The 22,112-nt window shown below is 27.0% G+C and overlaps 2 protein-coding genes across 2 annotated transcripts; one reads left to right on the top strand and one right to left on the bottom strand.

Annotated features, from left to right (window-relative positions):
- The first annotated feature begins 1,140 nt into the window (after window positions 1–1,140).
- LOC111631297 (innexin shaking-B-like) lies at window positions 1,141–2,435 on the top strand. The gene has a single exon (XM_023375520.1). It carries the CDS (start codon window positions 1,307–1,309, stop codon window positions 2,393–2,395), a length of 1,089 nt encoding a protein of 362 aa, XP_023231288.1. The 5' UTR covers window positions 1,141–1,306; the 3' UTR covers window positions 2,396–2,435.
- A 13,776-nt stretch (window positions 2,436–16,211) lies between these two features.
- Window positions 16,212–21,210, bottom strand: LOC111631289. The gene is made up of 7 exons (XM_023375506.1): window positions 21,056–21,210; window positions 20,954–20,976; window positions 20,461–20,529; window positions 19,978–20,046; window positions 17,664–17,732; window positions 17,107–17,172; window positions 16,212–16,318 (listed from the first exon to the last, which is right to left on the bottom strand). Exons 1-7 carry the CDS (start codon window positions 21,133–21,135, stop codon window positions 16,212–16,214), a joined length of 483 nt encoding a protein of 160 aa, XP_023231274.1. The 5' UTR covers window positions 21,136–21,210.
- Window positions 21,211–22,112: the final 902 nt, after the last annotated feature.

Below are 22,112 nucleotides of genomic sequence, written 5' to 3'. Positions count from 1 at the left end.
TAAACATAAAAATTATAAAAATTTTCGGAAATAACATCATTTAAAATTAATTTTTATAAATATTAAACTCGTCGTTATTCCTCATTTAAACCAAGAAATAGAGACCATTCATTGTTATTTTTAATAAATAATCATTAAAATTATTACAGAAAAATAAAAATTTTCGAATATTACAGCAAATTTTGCAATAATAATTCTATTTTTAACAGTTTAAATTAACTTTTTTTTTTGTCTATTTTTTAAAGCCACAAACTAGAGATGTTCAGTATCATTGTTAACAATAACTGTTTATTTTTAGCGTTTCTGATTACATGTTTGAAAAACTGACAACAATATAACAATTAATCAAGAAACACGTGCGATATATCACATTAAAAGAAAAAATTTTGTAATTTGAGAAACAAAATTATGCAGTAAATGTGAAAATATTTTGATTGTCAGTCCATGTAACAATGTCACATTTCATTGACTGACTTCTTTAACTAATTTCCTTTCGCTCGACATCATGTGATTGGATATATGCCAATGGTTATGAGTCAGCAACAAGGAAGATGTGCACGAGAAAAAGAAGAAGAAGAAAAATAAAAAAAAAATCAACAAAACATTCAGGTGTCCTACATTGTATCTTTGCCAAGTTTGTTTGGTCGCGTAACCAATGAACTTATGTTTTAAAAAGCATAATTTGTTTTTCGTAATCATGTTTTGCATTAATTATAAATAAAATATTTTAAAAAATTATTATTTATTAAACAAATATATTAATTATAATTTTTNATATATATATAATTATTGAATAATTATATATTTTAGAATAAAAATTAAAATATTTAAAATGAATTCGAAATTTATTTATAAAAGTTTGACTTTTGTAAAAATAGTTTAAACACAAATTATGAATAAAGTTAAGTTAAAATGATGGAAATTTGCAGAAAAAAATGATAACTTTTTTCATGTTTTATTTAGTTAACTTCGATGTTTTATTTGTAACGTTTGGTCAAAATTTAGCTCCGTTGTTTAACTTCTCTCATCTAACATCCTCCCCTCGACCACAATCGGGTCTTTCCCAACTCTAAAAATAGTACAAGAAAAAGGTTCAGGACAAACTAGGTTCTGACTTGTTGGTGCTATCATCAAGAGAACAGCAAGATGTTATTATACTTTACATCTTTCGTTGCTATACTATGCCATTTTATAGTATGACGTATGTACCCAGAATGCAACTGGTGAGGATATACTTTGACCATCTTATGGAGTATTCAATCACTCCAAATATATATTTATCCAGTGATTGAACCACGTTTCGACCATGTTGGACTTCTTAAGAAGCTTAAAGAGCCTCCTTAAGGTTGGTAGAGTCCATATCGACAACAATGTATTCCGATTGCATTATTTGTTTACCGTGCTTATTCTATTGGCATTCTGTATCGTTGTGACTACTAAACAGTACGTTGGTGATCCTATTAACTGTATGAAGAGCAATGCAATACCGGAAGAAGTCATTAACCTGTATTGTTGGATACATACAACGTACTCGATATCCAAAGCATTTCATAAGAAAGTAGGAGAGGAGGTGCCTTATCCGGGTGTAGATTCGACAGAAGACAAGAGCGAATTTCGTTACCATAAATACTATCAATGGGTATGTTTTATGCTATTCCTGCAAGCGTTATTCTTTTATTTTCCAAGGTGGTTATGGAGAATGTGGGAAAATGGTAAGATTCAGTCGCTGATGATGGATTTAGATTGCCCAATATGCGCCGAAAATGAGAAAAAACAGAAGAAAAAGCTGCTGGTTGATTATATTATTAATAGTTTACATCAACACGACTGGTATGCTGCTAAATATTTTGTTTGCGAAATTATTGCTTTCGTTAACGTTATAGGACAGATGCTGCTCATGGATAAGTTCTTCAGCGGAGAATTCCTAAATTACGGATTGGAAGTATTAAAATTTACAGAAATGGATCAAAACGATCGGACCGATCCTATGATAAGAGTTTTTCCAAGATTAACTAAATGCCATTTTTATAAATACGGCCATTCTGGTAAAATCGAAGAACACGATGCTTTATGTGTATTACCTCTTAATATAATTAATGAGAAGATTTATATATTTTTATGGTTCTGGTTCATCATACTTGCCATTTTAACGGGTGTAGTACTGATATTTAGAATGGTTATTGCCGCTTGCCCACCTGTACGTGTTTACCTGTTGAGTATGAGATTCCGCATCTTGCACATGGAACATATACACACCATAGTGAGACGTGGATCCATTGGTGATTGGTTTCTGATATATATGCTGGGACAGAATGTAGATTCATTAATATTTAGAGATATTATAGCAGATATTGCTAAGAGAATCACAACAGAACCAAAGGAAGCAGTTGCGTAAGTTTAAATGGTATAGGAATATTTACAACAATTTGATTGACTTTTATGACATAAAATGCTTATAATTTAAATAGTTTATAAATATTGTATATTATTTAATAAATATTTTAATAACTTTTAAACGGATTTTTTTTTATTTTTAAATAAATTTATAAAGGTATTAAACAATTTCTGTCAGTTGAAAATATACAAAATTCTGCATACTTTAATGTATTATCATACGGGTTAGAAGACTCTTGATAGAACTATGTTTATTTTCAGAGATCAAACTTAAATCACGTGATTTATCACTATCCAATAAGAATTTACGTTTCAAACGAATTTTTTTTTGACATTATTTAAATAAAATTTTCCACGATTACGGTTTCTTAGGAAATTATTTTTAATTTAGTATCTAGGGTATAAATAATTATTTTAAACTAATTTAAAATATAAAAAATACTTTTTAAGTGTTCTTATTTTTTAAGTATAGGCCTATTTATTCGCTATAAAATTAATTTTCGTGTATTTTAAAGTTTTTAATGTTTTTATAAATTGTGTTTAACGTTAACATTATAGACAACTGTAAAGCTTGTTTTAATGTTTATTTCTATATTTATATCGCTACATAATCACATAGATTTAATGTAGTAAACACTCAGCTTTCATAGCTACAAAGCCACATAATTATAAGTTTAACATACATAGGAGCGGAATTATAGATTTAACATAACTACATATGCTATTAGTTTCATAGCTATATAGGCACATACAATAATTACAGATTTAATACAGTTGTACACTAAATAGTTATATGGGTTTGTAAATATGTACTATGTATAACTAATGTACTAAATTACACAGTTCTCATAACTAGCTCAATGCTAACAATAAATATCTACATAAGACACGTTTGTATATTATCTACTTATATAGTTATGCATATACTTACATAAATATATAAGCATTTATTTGAATATTTATATAATTATATAATATTTATGTAATTACATTACTAGATGTTTGCCTCATTATATAGTAATATAAACACAAAGTTGCATATATAATATACAATTATAGTTGTCTGGTAAATTAATTAAGTTTAAATCTTCGCTAAGTTATAATTAATTACAATAAAAAATATACGCGATTTAAAAACATTTAATAGTTAAATGAGTAGTTTTGTATAATTTTTAATGTTAAATCAAAAAATTTTTCACATAATATATGTTGTAGTGTTCATAAGACAATGAGTATTTCGGGTATATAAAATTATAGAAGATACTTAAAATATTTATATATATTATAAGAGTATTTTATAAAAGTTCTTGAACTTATGGAGAGATAATTATACTAACATTTAGACAATATGTTAATGAAGGACAGAATACAAACGAATTTATTAAAATATCAACGTTTCGTTATGTTTATTTTGGATAAAAACGTTTGGTTATTCTTTAACACTTAACCTAGAAAGTTTTTTTTAGTATTTACATCCTTGTGGATCACTTTACGGTCAGAAATAGTGTCGAAGAAAATTATGTAAAGATTTTTCGCGTTAAAACTGAGCGCATGATAAACGAGAATTGTCTATTTTCAGTTCTAGAATAGCCAACACTCCATTAATTATAAGTTAAACATAAAATTATAGTAAATAAATTAATTAATTTAAGCATTTTCCACTTGGTATCAATGATGCTCATCGACTTCACACAGAGAAAAAAAGATGGAAATGAAGATAATTTTTGAAAAATTTAAATTAATTTTTTAAGAAAAAGCATAGTCTATATTTAATATTTGTTTATTGCACAATATATCTACAAAATTTTCAACATTACTCAGCAACACTCGTAATTTTCGTAGAAGTGAAATTTTGAAAAATTTCGAAAAATCAATTTTTCGTCAACATATGCTTTCAAAACATTAAAAAATATCCATAAATATACAAAATATTTTCAACTTATTGTTGATTATTTATTTATTAAATAAAAATTCGAACACAACAAATTTCGATACTTGAAAACATCTTTTAGTAAATGTAATAAATATGTATATTGTTAATTCAGCTGCTTAAAATGTTTTCTAGCTTTTCCAAATATAAGTACACTTCAAGAACACTTCACTAAGTTCAGTTTTTTAACTAAAAACTACAATTTCTATTGGAAATATTCAAACTTTTAAGATTGTGATTCATCTTTTAGTATCATGTGATGAACTTGGATGTTACCTATTAACAAGTACAGGGTTGGTTGAAGGTGTAGAAGCTAAAAATATTCAATTTTTTCCGACTAAAGATCGTTTACAACAGACTCAGTCATCACTCTCCTACTGTCTAGACTCATAATTTTGTCCATAGTTTTTTTTTTAATGTTTATATTATTTCAGTTTCATTGTTTTAAAAACTTTCTCAAATTACAAAAAAATATTTTNTTATAAATTAAAATATTTATAAAATATTTTTATATTATAAGTTGTTTTTTTTATAATAAAAAACATTAAAAATTCGAACTATCATTACCCAGCGTGATATGAAAATATAAACAGTCAATGATTTTACTTTTAAATATTAATATTAAACCAAATTAAGAACGTTTATAACTATTGAATTGGCATTTATGAGAAGAAAATATTAACGAAAATATAAAATTTCAATTGAAAATTTGTAATTTTTGTAAACAAGGCAAATATTTATTATAATTAGTTTGTATTTTCTGAATTTTTTAACATACATCTTCAAGTCTTACAAATGTATTTTTATATGCAAAAATGACCTCTAAAAGAGAACATTCTATTAAAAAAACGCTTAAAAATTCGAACTGTCATTACTCAGCGTGGTATAAAAACAAACAGTAAATGATTTCATTTTTAAATATTGAAATAAAACCAAATTAAGAACATTTCTAACTATTGAATAGTTATTTTTTAACAACAAAATATGCGAGAAAATATGAAATTTAAACTGAAGGTTATTCATTTTTATAAAGTTGATATTTTTATTTACTCTGATTATAATTAGTTTAAAATAAAATATGTTTTCAAGCTAATTTAAAATAATAAGTGAACAATGAGCCAAAGCTAAGCGGAGTTTNAATAAAACCAAATTAAGAACATTTCTAACTATTGAATAGTTATTTTTTAACAACAAAATATGCGAGAAAATATGAAATTTAAACTGAAGGTTATTCATTTTTATAAAGTTGATATTTTTATTTACTCTGATTATAATTAGTTTAAAATATGTTTTCAAGCTAATTTAAAATATATTTTTACGTTTAAAAGAGCAAAATATTGTAAATTTTTCTAATAAAAGCTTTTGCTCAAACAATTTAAACAGGATTCTTGTAATATTTGAAATTAATTTAAATGAATCAACAGATAATTTTATGTTAAAACGATTTTTCTAAAAGAATATAAAATTAACTTATTTATAATTATTTTAAAAATAATATTTTTTTTATACAAAATACATAAAATATACTTAAAAACAATTGCATAAAACTGTCACAATTTTAATTGTATAGGTTTATAACTCAAATTTATTTAAACAAGATTAATATTTATGATTTTAAAAACATAAATTGTGTTTATTCTATCTCCTGTAGTTTATTTTTATTTAAACTCAGTATCTTGTTGTTAAGTTGGGCAAAACTAGTTATGAATCTTTAATATTTTGGCTATGTAAGTTAAGGTCACGAAGATTTAGATACATTCAATAAATATATTTTTACTTTATCAAGTCTGTGTATAGTCTAGATTAATTAATAATTCATATTTTCAATGCTTTTTATTTATTAATTTGTAGAATTATTTGTTAATAAAACAAGCAAGTAGACTAAAAATTTAAATTTATATTGATTTTATTAATTATTTTTTGCTTAAAATAAAGGAATAAAGAAATTTTTTATTTGTTCTCGATTAATTCTACTTAATATTTAAGGCTTATAAATTTACATTAAGTGAAATTGTTAAATATAATTTGGTTAAAATAAGATTATCTGCTATATTTCTTTCAATAGACGATAGTAAGATTGTGAAGTACAGACAATTTAAGCGTAGAATTGAATAATTTTATCTTTCAACTGTAAGTACTATAGTTCTGTTTTATATTGACTTTGAACTTCAAGGTCTATCTGGCAAACATTTTTCTTTTCGCACTTTCATTTGATGTATTGTTTGACATCGTGTTTATTCGTTCTTTATAACTNTGAGTATTTCGGGTATATAAAATTATAGAAGATACTTAAAATATTTATATATATTATAAGAGTATTTTATAAAAGTTCTTGAACTTATGGAGAGATAATTATACTAACATTTAGACAATATGTTAATGAAGGACAGAATACAAACGAATTTATTAAAATATCAACGTTTCGTTATGTTTATTTTGGATAAAAACGTTTGGTTATTCTTTAACACTTAACCTAGAAAGTTTTTTTTAGTATTTACATCCTTGTGGATCACTTTACGGTCAGAAATAGTGTCGAAGAAAATTATGTAAAGATTTTTCGCGTTAAAACTGAGCGCATGATAAACGAGAATTGTCTATTTTCAGTTCTAGAATAGCCAACACTCCATTAATTATAAGTTAAACATAAAATTATAGTAAATAAATTAATTAATTTAAGCATTTTCCACTTGGTATCAATGATGCTCATCGACTTCACACAGAGAAAAAAAGATGGAAATGAAGATAATTTTTGAAAAATTTAAATTAATTTTTTAAGAAAAAGCATAGTCTATATTTAATATTTGTTTATTGCACAATATATCTACAAAATTTTCAACATTACTCAGCAACACTCGTAATTTTCGTAGAAGTGAAATTTTGAAAAATTTCGAAAAATCAATTTTTCGTCAACATATGCTTTCAAAACATTAAAAAATATCCATAAATATACAAAATATTTTCAACTTATTGTTGATTATTTATTTATTAAATAAAAATTCGAACATAACAAATTTCGATACTTGAAAACATCTTTTAGTAAATGTAATAAATATGTATATTGTTAATTCAGCTGCTTAAAATGTTTTCTAGCTTTTCCAAATATAAGTACACTTCAAGAACACTTCACTAAGTTCAGTTTTTTAACTAAAAACTACAATTTCTATTGGAAATATTCAAACTTTTAAGATTGTGATTCATCTTTTAGTATCATGTGATGAACTTGGATGTTACCTATTAACAAGTACAGGGTTGGTTGAAGGTGTAGAAGCTAAAAATATTCAATTTTTTCCGACTAAAGATCGTTTACAACAGACTCAGTCATCACTCTCCTACTGTCTAGACTCATAATTTTGTCCATAGTTTTTTTTTTAATGTTTATATTCAGATATGGTGGTATTGTTNTTGTGTTTATTCTATCTCCTGTAGTTTATTTTTATTTAAACTCAGTATCTTGTTGTTAAGTTGGGCAAAACTAGTTATGAATCTTTAATATTTTGGCTATGTAAGTTAAGGTCACGAAGATTTAGATACATTCAATAAATATATTTTTACTTTATCAAGTCTGTGTATAGTCTAGATTAATTAATAATTCATATTTTCAATGCTTTTTATTTATTAATTTGTAGAATTATTTGTTAATAAAACAAGCAAGTAGACTAAAAATTTAAATTTATATTGATTTTATTAATTATTTTTTGCTTAAAATAAAGGAATAAAGAAATTTTTTATTTGTTCTCGATTAATTCTACTTAATATTTAAGGCTTATAAATTTACATTAAGTGAAATTGTTAAATATAATTTGGTTAAAATAAGATTATCTGCTATATTTCTTTCAATAGACGATAGTAAGATTGTGAAGTACAGACAATTTAAGCGTAGAATTGAATAATTTTATCTTTCAACTGTAAGTACTATAGTTCTGTTTTATATTGACTTTGAACTTCAAGGTCTATCTGGCAAACATTTTTCTTTTCGCACTTTCATTTGATGTATTGTTTGACATCGTGTTTATTCGTTCTTTATAACTAGTTCTTATATATTTATTACTAAAAATTTTGATTAAATAAATAAAACTTCTCATTTGATCATTAATTTTAATGTTAACAATAATTTCTACATCAAATCATAAATAAATAAATAAATGCAAATAAAATAATTCACAAATTTAAATATTTATATCATAAATATGTATAAAATATAAAGAATATTTTTATAAAAACGATTTTTGCTTTTGTTTATAGTAAAATTCGTAGGAGTTAACGTAGATGTAAATTAGATATTGTTCGTTGTTTTAATTTATTATAGCAGCTGGTTAACGATATAAAGTTTAATTTAGCAATATAAAGTTTTATTTTTATAAAAATTTTGTATTTTTTTATACAATAAAGCATTTATAAATGGCTAAAGCACAATAATAATAATAAACACGCAATGGATAATACCGATAATCCATCTTTTCCTCAATGACTGAGAGCTTTGCAGTGAAGCCAAACAACTCTCTATGAATCTTTAAAAATAAATATAAAGAATAAATAAACTGATACAATTATAAAATTTATAAACAAATCTATTCGAAAGTATGTAAATTAAATTTAAAAACAAAAAATTTAAAATTTGTTTATTTAAAGTAATATTTTTGCACTTATTTCTGTATCAAAAGATTAACTTAGTTTTAGTTAAAATAAGAAAGTGGTTGTTTAATATTTATTCTAAAATTTCTAAATATGATTTTTCAACTTACTGTTATTTCTTACGACAAGATTGAGTGATGAAGTTTAAAGATTCGGTCAAGGTTAAAGACGTCTATATACTGATTCAGGATAACAAAATGCAGAGAAAAATATGTGTAATAACAACATTTTTTTTTTAGTTTAAACATGCAGGAAAGTGTTTTACAGGAGTTTATATTTGAATATACTTAAATTTTAACGATTTTTAAAGAGGTCGAGGATGAATATTGGACTCTGGATGTACAGAAGTGATAACAGAAGTTTTCTCTAAAAATAGGCCTCGTATATAAATGCATTTACACTTTAGAAACACTTACTGAAAGTTATTCGCTATAAAACTCATAATATAGCAAAAACAATTCGTGAAATAATTTACATAGATCAGATTTTGTTTAAAATTTCTCCAGCTACTGATGATCTTAGTCTTCGTTTCCTACTTCCTACACTAGCGGATGGAGTAGGATGTTGTCGGAGATCACACAGACGAAAAGATGACGTCACAGCTTGTCGGAGGTTTTGGCATCAACACAGACCTTCTGCGAATAGAATATAATGAGCTTGTTCAAGTTCCAAAAGTACGTCAACCTCAGGCAGTCGACCGCTTTTCATTACTTGAATTAATAATAGTTGTTTGTAATTTTTCTTTTAAAAAAATTCATGCAAATTATAGATTTTCCATGAATAATAATAAACTTTATCGGTAAAGGTTATTACACCCGTACTCTTCGCTTTAAAAATTTAAAAATATTTTAATGATGACTTATATAAACTTTGAATCAAACCTACACTCGAAACAACTTTATAATTTAAATAAATTTATTTAAAAAAAAACTTAATTTAATCTATTTACAATTAATTTATTTCAAGTTTTTATAAATATTTATTTAAATCCTCATATTATAAAAATTTATAGAGTATATCAGTTTTTTCATCAGCAGGACTGAAATAGTTACAAACTCATAAATGTATAGCGATAATATAGTCGATTTTATCAAACCAAATGGCTCTTCTTAAGTCTACTTAAGATTCTTTGCTCGTAGTATCATCATGTATCTTCCACTTCATACTGATATAGTTACAGAATTTAACCTTTTCTACTTGAAAGAAAAATATAAATTAAAAGTATTTGAGTCAGGTGATATATAGTGTGAATGGCGAATGTGTCACTGATAATTTATATTTAGCTTTAGTTTAAATAACTATATTGCAAAATTGTCCAAGTGACTAGTTTAGGTGGAATTTGTAACGGATAGGCAACGTTGAATCTGTTTTAATGCGCATCCTAATTATAGAATTCCTACGATAAATTTTATTATATTTTTTATAATCGTTCGAATATTAAAAAATAATAAAATAAAGTCCCACTAAAATTGATATCTTAATGTTTTCCCCCCTTGAAAAATGATTATTACAAACTAAATGTATTTTATAAATAAATAAATACAGTTTCTACATATGCAAGACTAAGTTACTCAGCTTTATAAAAATAATTACTGTAATTAGAATTTTATACAAACAGAAATTTACAGTTAACTCTTTATCACACAAACGCTTATATAACAATAAACGAAAATAAAAATAGAATGTGTAACCTCGAAAGTAAAGAAGGAAAAACTGACAGAAGCATCACACAAGGGATTACTGTCAATAGAACAAAGGTTGTCAACTATTAAAAGAAAGAAGTGAGTTCTTACAACGTATAAACAAAGGATGCAACGAGGTAATTAAATTTGGAAAAATCGAAGCAAAGTTGTAAAATTAAAGGAAAAAATAAAATTTGTAAATACTTTATTCATTCCTAAAATACGTAAAAACACGTGTTAAATACATTCAACTCTCAGCTTTTTAAATATATTACACTTAAGAATTCTTAGTAGAGTAAGTATTTTCATTAGAATCCTCCCTTATATTTTTCCACGTAATCTTGGAAATTTGAATTTTAAATTAATTTTAAAATATTTTTGTATATTTATAAATTAAAATATTTATAAAATATTTTTATAGTTAAATTTAATTTTATAAAACATTTCAAGGAAAACAAAACCAAAGTTTATTGATGTATGATATATTCTTTACACTAGAGATTCACACAAATCCTGACTTAAAGGGTGCTAACTATGATATTTAAAATTAATTCTCTAATTCTGTTAGTCAAATCAGTGGATCGTGACCTTCTACAGCTTGAGAATGGTATTTATGAACAATGTCACCATCTTCCAGTACACTAAAAAGGAATCACTAACTAAAAAAGACTTGGAAATCATTGTTTAAGCTCATTGATTACCTGCTTCTTCCTGTACATTTTGCAAAAATTTATCAGCCTAGTGATATGCAAAACTATAATAATGAACTGTGGCGTGCCGTGACATTTAACGATAGGAAAGCTGTAAGAAGCCAACTTCCAGGGGCAATCAGTTAATTGCGCGTCAATCATGGTTCGTGTTCATTTGTTTAATAAGCCAGTAAAAACCGTAGACTTCTCTAAATATACTTTTGATATCACAATTACTTTCTGAATCGCTAGCCATGATATAAGGGCTAAAATTATAAAAACTTACTTGGTAAAATAAAATGTGTAGTGGATATACATACCTGGTATAAAATATTCATCAAATGTACGAATATACTTTTAAAGAAAATTATAATTATATATAGCTTTGTAAAGAAACGTACATAAAATTAACATAAAGTATTCTTTACTTTGTAAATCTTAAAACAATTAGTCAAATAGCTCTCTACGAGTGGCTAATTGATGAAATCAGAGAGGTCCTGGTAGGTGTGCAGTGCGTGCATGCACGAAGGCTGCCAAATCCCGAGGGTGCCAATACCAGTCAATGTCAAATGTCTTTTTTGTCGCATCACTAGTATATCTCAAAAGACGCGACAGGGTTGTTGCAAACGTTTTAAACGTTTCTCGCCATAGCTGTAAAAAATCTAAATATGTTAAACTTAATGGATTGTCCGTCAATTGTTTTTTAACTGATTCGTTTTAGGACCAGGTGTCCACGGAAATTTCCAAAATTTACAACCTTTCAATCACTCTTATTGAACTGGATAAATTTTTATCTTTATTACATCTAATATTACGAAGAAATCGGTCCCCACTGTACTCGGCTAGAGATTGGTTCGGTTAAGCTTTTGTTTAAGTAAAATTTCGTCTCTTTCAGTGGAGTTTTATTTATGTCCCTAATTCCATAATCTCTTAATTATTTAATTACTTTTTAGTAAAAATAAGTTGAAACCGGTTACTTTGTACTCGAATATTTGTAGTCTTAGGAAAGAAGTGGAAAGAGAAATTTTTATGACAACAGATACATAAATCGTAAATTTAAGGAAAATAAATTCTAGAGCTTTTTTTGTACCTTGTTCATCTGATTTATTAAATTTAGCTGTAAATGATATTGTCAAAGTAACAGTTAATTCTTTAACATTGTTCAAGGATTGTACACGTTTTTTTCTGCATCCCCTTATAGATGGTACATACTAGATCGTAATATCACTAGTTTAACATTGAAATCTGTAAGTAATACAAGATGGGAGAGCAGAATAAAACCAGAATAAATATATCAAATATTTTAATGGATTTTTTTAAACTCCTGTCATACAGAACTCTCATAAAAACATACCAGTAAACTCCTATCGGCGGGTTAAGTTATAAATCTACTCATGATTCACATATTCGGGCGAGGGTGGCCAAATATCTAGCAGGCAGGCGGCTAACAGCCAGAACCGGTCCTAGATAGAATCATTGGAAGAGTTATACGATATTTTGATGTGTAGCATCCACCAGCTAAACCGCGTGAGGTTGGTGCTCTGTAAAGCGTATGAGCAAATGCGTATAATCTGGCTGCTTTACACCAGAAATGTCTTTCTGCGAATAGGAGGACCTGGTGAATCCGGATGACTGTGGAGAGCGATGAACAATCTTTGGATGTCTGCAAATCTTTCGTTGGTGTGACTGCAGGATCACCAACTTCCGGGAGAAGAGCACTACGGACCAAGAACGTCACGCCCTTGAATCAGTTTTTCACCCAACGTCGCCTTTCCATTTGTCTCTCATCGTCTCCTGGTGACAATTTGAAACCTGTTGGAGATGCGAGAGAGGTCAACGTCGCGACTAAACCCGACTCCTCTTCAACTACGATTCCCCCGACTTTGGTCTTTTCAACACCATTCTTCCTTTGTTATAATATTTTACAAAAAAAAAACTTTTATTGTTTAATCGAGACCTTTAATTTCTCCCTTTCCTGTTGTAAAATGAGATTTATAAGATCTTGTTTATACTCCCCTTCGGACGTCCAAGTCGACCCCCGTCCGGGTCCTTACATAAATTTTCTGTTAATCATTTCCATGTACTGTAGTTTGAACTGCACTTATGGAGACACAACCTCAATATAACCTGTATTACATTGAATCTATGGAAAATAAAAGTTAGCTTTATGATGATCGTAACCTCTGCGGTTATACATGCGATCTCCAGCAGATGGCGTTAAAAATTTAATGCTATATCAATGGGAAAAATTTTATTCCAAAAATTCTCGAAAATCGAAGCAGATAGAATCAGATCTTTGCGTCAGAATAATATTTACTTCTTCTGTTAATGTACGCATCAGAACTTCGAAAGTCGAATTCGTTAATTTTCTACGAATTTTTAAAATCAAAGAAAATTTGTAGAAAATAGGGGCCGATTTCCCTTAAAAGACCTCTGGAAGGCATTATTTCTCCCGCGCGCATATTTCCATTCCAACTACAGGCCGGCTAATCGGACGCATCCGTCCATAATCTCGTTCTCTCGGAATAAATAGTTTATATGAGCTGCACACACCATATTAACCATTGTAAGAAAGAAGTTTCTCAGAACCAAGTAATTTGGGACAGTTAGAGTATATTTAGACTTCTTTATAGTATGAAACTGAAAATTCTTCTTATAAAATATTAATATTGGACTTATAAACGTATAACATTGTAGAAAATCTGTCGATCTATTAATATAATGTATCAATATTTAAATTTATGATAAAAAATGTTAATACCAGATGGCGCAATAGAAATTTTTTACAGCGCCATCTAGTATTAATATTTTTACTTATTTCTGATTAAGATTTCTCACTCAAAATCTAAATCATTCTAAAAAATGGAGTTTGAATAAAAATATTTCATTTCAAAATAATTGTCTGTTATAAAACGAAATATATTTAATAAGAAAATTATTAATGCAAACTACAGTAATGCACTTCTTGAATATCAATTTTTAGCATTAAGAAAATAAGAGTGTTATGTAAACATATCAATTAGTCTTGATGAATAGTAAGAAAATCATTTGAAGGAATAATAAAAATTATAATTTTAATAATGAGACGAACAAAAGAATATTAATATGACAATATCAATGGTTCATAAACGTTTTTAAAATACTGCTTTTTATTTATCGACATTGTGTAGGGGCTTCTATTTTCTCGGGATCAATAGACTTTGTGGCACTGTGTAGAAATCTTATCCGTACCTAGTCTAAAAATGTATTATTACGCAAATTTATCATTAAAAGAGGAGCTCAATCGGTTTTATTTATTCTATATAAAACAAAGGTCTAAAGCAGTGGTGTCCAACTCGCGGCCCACGACCCAAGGCAATTTCCAATATGGCCCAATAAACGTATAAACAAAACCGACAAATTTTTGTATTTTTATTTATTTATTTATTTCAACGGCATAAACTCAAACCCATAAACCTTTATACATATTTTATATTTGAGTGGAAAGGAAATATTTTCAAATACTGTACTTAAAAATGTGTGAATGAGGAAGGAATACTAAATAAAGCTGGAGTTGTTACTCAAAGGATTATAGACCCAAATTCGGGGAAAGGCGAGAAAGTCCAAAAGATAAAAAGTAGTGAGAAAGGTTAAATACACCTTCCGTTATGCAAATATTGACTCTTAATTTTCCAACCTTCCTCACTTCTTTATCTTTTGTTTTTTCTCTCCTTTCTCCGCATTTGGGTCTATAATCCTTGAGTCCCAACTCCAGCTGTATTTAGTACTGTATTCCTTCCAGCGTTGCAAGATTTGGCTACTTTCTTTTTACTTTGGCGTAAAAAATATTATTTGGCGCATTGGCTACTTTTTAGGCTACATATTATTTTTAAATATATTTGTCGAATAAAAATGCACTTTAAAATGGTGTTTCGTCGTTTTTTATTCATTAGAGACCCAAATAAAACAAGTAATTGCGTTTTTCAAATAAATTTTTGTTTGTTTCCTTTATAATAAATGAATTTATCTATTTTTAAGTAAAAATTAAAAGTGTCTGTAAAAGTAATTTTTAAAAATATTNTAAGTGACCTACAGTTCATTTTACATAAATTTTAAGACATATAATATGAAAAAAATTTGAACCACTATAATATATTTAACGTCTATTTATTTAATAAAATATTATGAATATTGTAGTTGTTTGCTATCTTATAAGAAAATGTAATAAAGACGACGGTAAATAAAGTTATGCTTATTCATGCAAAAATTATTGCTTTCATTCAGACCCAGACAAAGGAGAAACTCCAACAGCGAGTTGCGGAACTTTCCCAGAGAAAAATACGTATGTTTAAGAAATACTAACCAGGAGAGAGTCAGACGTTCGGGGCTGCAATTCGAATGAAACTTGATGAATACTTAGCCCTAAACACAAACAGCTCTTCGGTCAAATAATAGGACCCACTTTCAAGCATTTTCATAAAAAATACATCTAAAAATTAAGTGTTTAGCTGATAAGTCTTTCGAAGTTTCACTTCTTCTAACGATAGAGAATAGTCAAGTGATTAAATCTACAGAGACTTCGTTTTTGCTAAACAGGAAATTGCGTCACGTTTTAATCTCTTGCTTTATAAGCTTTAAACGTGAGGAATAATAATGCTAATTATACCGTAAAATAATAAAATAATTTTGTTACACGCACAAAAGAAATAAAATAAAATTGCGAACTTACATCGTGTAGGTCTAGTACCTAGAATGTTATCCAGTCGGCTATTTCCCCCCCAATATGTTAAATGATTGTTTTAGTATTTTGTAAAATGTCACAATTTATTTTGCTCTTATGCAAATTTACAAGTGAAAACATTTTAGAATATCATATATATTTTAAAATAGATTAACAAATAATTATTAGTTGATAATCTGTACTAGTTCCTCAATCTGATTATTTCCACCAATTTTGATAGCTCCAGCTTCATCAATAATACGAACAGTAGAGTGTATTACTATTCTATTTCCTATAGTAATATCACCATACATTTCAGTCTATACGAACAACGACCCCATGAGCAATTTTCAATGATTTTGTTCCATGAGATTCCATTTTCGGTTTTTATTTTTTCGTAATATCGCGTTAGAAAATATATTTATTCATTTACTATTTCTTCAAACAGTAAATATTTCGTCTCACTTACTTCAGAAGGAAAACAGAGTAACTTTCAAAGACTTATAAGCTAAACATTCTAACTCAATTTTCAGAGGCTCGTATTTTGGAAACGCTTGGAAAGTGGGTCCTATTATTTGGACAAGGAGCTATTTGTGTTTTCGTCTACGTGTTCACCAAGTTTCGTTCGAGTCTCTGATTCGAACGAAACTTGGCCCTCTCCTTGTAAGACCCATTAGCATGAAGTTAAAATTGTATGTGGCTCCATCTGTTTCGAAATTTGCAAAATTTAAGAGGGTCAAATTTGACACGATTCCAATAATTTTACGTGTTATGTACAGTACAGTACATAACAACCAGGAAAATAAAATGGAAACTTATTTACAATTGTGTTTTAAAGCGGGCAATCCATAATATTAAGACACATTATTAATTATTAGATTATTAATATAATGCTACTGAATTTTTAGTAATTTTTCTGCACAACTGGTAACTTATGTTGTAAATTGTAACGTTGTTGTTCTAATGTTCGGAAAACATCAAAAATTAATAAATTAATACGAATAAAGACAATATTCTTTTAAAAATTTCTATGAAATAAGTAATATTACCAATTAATTAATAATTAAGAACAAAAGTTACCAATTAGATTATCACTGTCTCTTTTCTTTCTTTTATTTGTAACAGCAGATCGTTTAATTTCAAATTCTACAAATAAAAAGATATATATACTATATATACATATATTAAAATACTTTCACATAAATGCTGTAATAAATTGATTTTTATAACTTAATAAAGGTGCATATAGAATTAATTTTTAAAATTATTTCATCTCTTGTCAGCAATAAGAGGAGTTTTTGTCAATCATAGATTCTGTTCCATTGTGGACATGGACTGTTCCTTACTAATCAGTTGTCTATTGTTCTGTTGGTAAGGAAGAGACTACATGCCTACAATGTCCTGGTCAAATCAACCATGAAAATCTTTAAACTTCTGACCCATTTTCTGTCCCTTGTCGTTCAGAATGACAAACTGATGCGTTTATCGTTGCGGATAGCAACTACAATAAACACATTTTTTATACATAAAAGTAATTTTTAAAACTATAATATAACATTTTATGAGCCTTAAGTTTGGTTGTCATTAATTAAATAATTGGAAGAATATCTTAAATGAATTATTAAAAATTAAATTACCTCTAGTATGTTTATTTCCATATTGGTCTATAAATTCTTCTCTAATTATCTCAGCCATATTTTCATTATCTAAAATTTAGTATATTAATATAAAAATAATTATAAATTTTATAATTTGGGTTAATATGGAAGAAAACATTTTTAGCAGACGAATAAAATTGGTAAATAATTTTTAAAAAGTTTTAAATTTCATAATTTGTATAATTAGTAATAATGCCATAGTTTATTAAGAACAAAATCATAGAAGATATTACATTTTAAAAGTAAATAAAATTTTCATTACAAAAAGGTTTCTCCCCGGTCATTATCTCAAAAACTGATAGGGAATTACTGTGGGATTGCATATTTGACAGCCTATTCTGGAAACACGCTGTCAAATGTAAAGGTAGATGCTTCATTTCACAAAATGCATCACTGCATAACACGAATGCAATGTATTAATGGTTATTTTTTTCGCTCTGTGGGTGCTGGGAAGACTTTTTTTTTAATCAAATTCATCGAGAGTTAAGTTAGGGTCTTAATTGGACGGCCGGATGGAGAGGCGATGAGCCTGACATATTTGGGACGGACAATCCAAGAAAAATTATTAATGTTTTTCGACCTATCTGGATTCCTTCCCGGGTCTCACAGAGCGATAAACACGTTAAACCGCGCGGCCATCCGCTGTCTTGAAGAAATGGTTAAATATATAGTTAGGTTCAAGTTAGCATTAATACGGATATGAAAATGTTCATATCCATATCATATTATGTACAGGCATGTACAGATGTCATATTAAACGGCATATACAAACGTCTGTGATGTTTGTGTGTTTAATTTAACGGTATTTCATATTTTCTATTGAATCGGATTATTTGCATAGCCACATCATTACTAACCTAAACATAATCACACGTTCAACCACTCCTGAATTGCCTTTGTGTTACGGAGTGATGCACTGCTACCGCCTTGAGTGTTATGCAGTGAATCATTTACCTGTTCCAAGATTCCACTTAATATTTAGGAATGGACTAAAAAGAAATTGTACATATACTTTTATGTGCTACATATATATAATTGATAATTTTGCCTATTTTCATTAGGGGCTGAGATGACAACCGTCCTCTTCTATATAAGAGCTGAAAGAATAGAAATTTGCATCATCATTTAATTAGATAACACTGGGTCATTTTAAAGTATGACTGACATAGTACACATCAACTAAAGGTTTACAATTATTTTCCTATTAGCTTTTGAAATAATTAACTGGGTGAAATTTTTGTTAACATTGTGCATTACATATGATATTAATTGAATTAATATATATAATTTATTATATGAGATTACAGATTTTCAATAANTCTGTAAAAGTAATTTTTAAAAATATTTTTCTTTGTGATAAACTTTTAATACTTATTATTATAATCTAGACATGTTAATCCTTAAATATACTGTACTTATATTAAGGATTTGGCCACAATATACAGTACTTGGGCCACAAGTATATATAATATACTTGTGGCCCAAAACTCTATGATTTCTATAGCTTAGAGAAACAGAAACGTTGGACACCCCTGGTCTAAAGGAAACTCCATCTAACTCGATAACTTTGTCTTAATTTGCGTCTCTTATAGAGCGAAATTACAACCAGCGAAAATTATAAAAATGTTGTACATAACACTAAACAGAATGTGCTACGCAAATAATTAACTTATCACACTACATCTTTTTTTCTTTTTTCTTTCGATGGCCTATAGAGTAGGCCGAAACCGTTAGTTTTTCAATAAAACTATCTCGGCAAAAAAAGGTGTAGTGTGATAAGTTAATGTTGTACATAATTCTTGAAAGTTCATTAATAAAGAAAAGACATTCAGATTAATATTTTAGTCATCAAATTCCCCAAATGGGGTGCACAATAAAGTACAAATATATAAACGAAATATGTATTCTTGGAGATTGAAAACGATTTATGTAGTAATTACTGACCGACTGCAGGAACAGGACTAAGGATTAAGATTAAGAAAGGGAATTGATTCCTCATGGTGGAGAACTTGTCGTAAGTCCGAGCGGTCGCTTTACAGGTAAGTCGTTAAGTGAGGAGTGCCTGTGTATACAAAAACTCTGTATGTGTATTTATTTTCTCCAAAGACATAATGGCGAAACATTTTATATAAATTTACAATACTATTACTNTAGCAACTACAATAAACACATTTTTTATACATAAAAGTAATTTTTAAAACTATAATATAACATTTTATGAGCCTTAAGTTTGGTTGTCATTAATTAAATAATTGGAAGAATATCTTAAATGAATTATTAAAAATTAAATTACCTCTAGTATGTTTATTTCCATATTGGTCTATAAATTCTTCTCTAATTATCTCAGCCATATTTTCATTATCTAAAATTTAGTATATTAATATAAAAATAATTATAAATTTTATAATTTGGGTTAATATGGATGCACTCTTTAACCCTTATCAGAAGGCGTGACTCCATCGGCTTTAAAAGTTATTGTTAAATAATTAAATAAAAATATTAAACATAACTATAAATCGAATTATTTTTCAGTTAAAATTAAGCTACTTATTAATTGAGCAAATTACGTAATTTTTTAGATAATTAAGCTTTCACCTTGTGCTAAGATTAATAATTAAAAATTAATTTAAAACATTCAAGAACTGTATGATAATATTCTACATGACTTAAATTTAGTTTTTCTTAATAAATAGATATGATAATGTAGTTTAAAATGTGCAGTAAAAACTTAAATTGTACTAATGTAAATTAAAATAGTTAATTTTTAAATATTTACCTCTAGTATGTTTATTTCCATCTTGATCTACAGATTCTTCTCTAATTGTCTTAGCCACATCTTCATTATCTAAAATTTATGTAAGAAAAATATTAAATATAGGCCTATCATAATTTTTACGATTTACGTGTGCTTTTATTCTTATCAAAAAACCCGGCCTTTCACAGCAATTATTATTAAATAAATAAACTTAAAATATTAAAAATATTTTATCGTAACCGAACATAGCTAGAAGCCAAATTATTTTTTGAACAAATTATGAAATCCGGCTTCAATCTTGCCAATGATTAAGCCGTCATTAAGATTAATAATTAGAAATTAATTGCAAATTTTAATTAGTTAATTTAGAAGGTTCAGGAAGACAACAACGTTCTGGAGAAGTTTGTAGATACGTTTGACTATTAAAAGAGGGCAATGGTTTATTATACATTTCATTATAGTCCTATAAAGAGAACATTAACAAAATTTAAATTTCTAGAAACAAAACTCTTACCTGATCCATAGTTTTCTTCCAGACTGTCAAAATTAAATAAAAAAAGTTTATTAATATATTTTTATAATTATAAATTTAATGTTTATGAATATTTAAACTTACCTTTTGTAAAAATTATCAGGGAAAGATAAAACAAACGACAATGTAAAAATAAAAAAACATAAAACTTTAATATTAAACATTGTTTATTTTAATAAAGTACGTACGTAAGTAGTTTTAATCTTTAGTAAAGCTTTATCTGATAAATAGTTGTTAAAGGAAATGCATTTACCTAGGAAGAGACATTTCCTTTGTTGGAGTTTTTAGAAATGTTATCTTATTTTAGATTCGTAGAAACTACAGTTAAAAAGATATCATAATTAATAGCTTTAAAAACTATTGAAAAATTAAATAAAATTTTAAAAATTATAATGTAGAAATTTCTACTAAATCGTTTCCGAAAGTAGACAATACTTTGGATTGGACATACTATAATGTATTGTTTTAGATAGAAACAAGGAAAGTTCTTAGTTCATGTCTTTTGTCCAGTTTAAAAGTGATTGACATTTTTAATGAAAATTTACGAGCGAAATTCATTGTTTATTTAAAGCTTTTCTAAACTAATATTATATGAAGTGCTACTAGAATTACATGTTACAATTCTACTTTAGTATTATAGTATTATCTTTTTGTAATAAAAACTTCTAACTGCAAAGACAAATTTTGTCTAATGCACATTTTACACAGGCTTTTATTTTGAAAAATATATATCTTGATATTATATTACGATTCATTGATTCTTTTGCTAATGGTTCGTATCAAAAGCTTATGAAGATAGATTGTCGAGATAAAAGTAAAACTGAGAACATTAACTTTCTATAAAATCTAGTTGATGAATTATCAAAGAGTGTTCATCATTAAGCTTTTATAAAATATAAATATAGCCAATGTAGCATATTTCCTACGTTCTTGTTGTGATATAAAATACATAAGTTGAATTACATTTTATTTTATTTTTGTTTAAAGTGAATTGATTTTTAAAAAGAAATTTACAATAGGCTAATAATTTAGAATATTCCATCTTACTTGTTAGTAAATTAACAATAATAAATATTTACCGCATAGTAAATGATTATGTTTTTGTTGTTCTTTTTATGATTTATTATATATGTTAGACTTG

This window comes from Centruroides sculpturatus, unplaced genomic scaffold (genome assembly GCF_000671375.1).
Source record: "Centruroides sculpturatus isolate CEXI.00-Female unplaced genomic scaffold, Cexi_2.0 scaffold443, whole genome shotgun sequence".
NCBI lineage: Eukaryota > Metazoa > Arthropoda > Arachnida > Scorpiones > Buthidae > Centruroides > Centruroides sculpturatus.
Note: the sequence above shows the minus strand (reverse complement) of the source record. Positions and strands in the feature narration are given on the sequence as shown.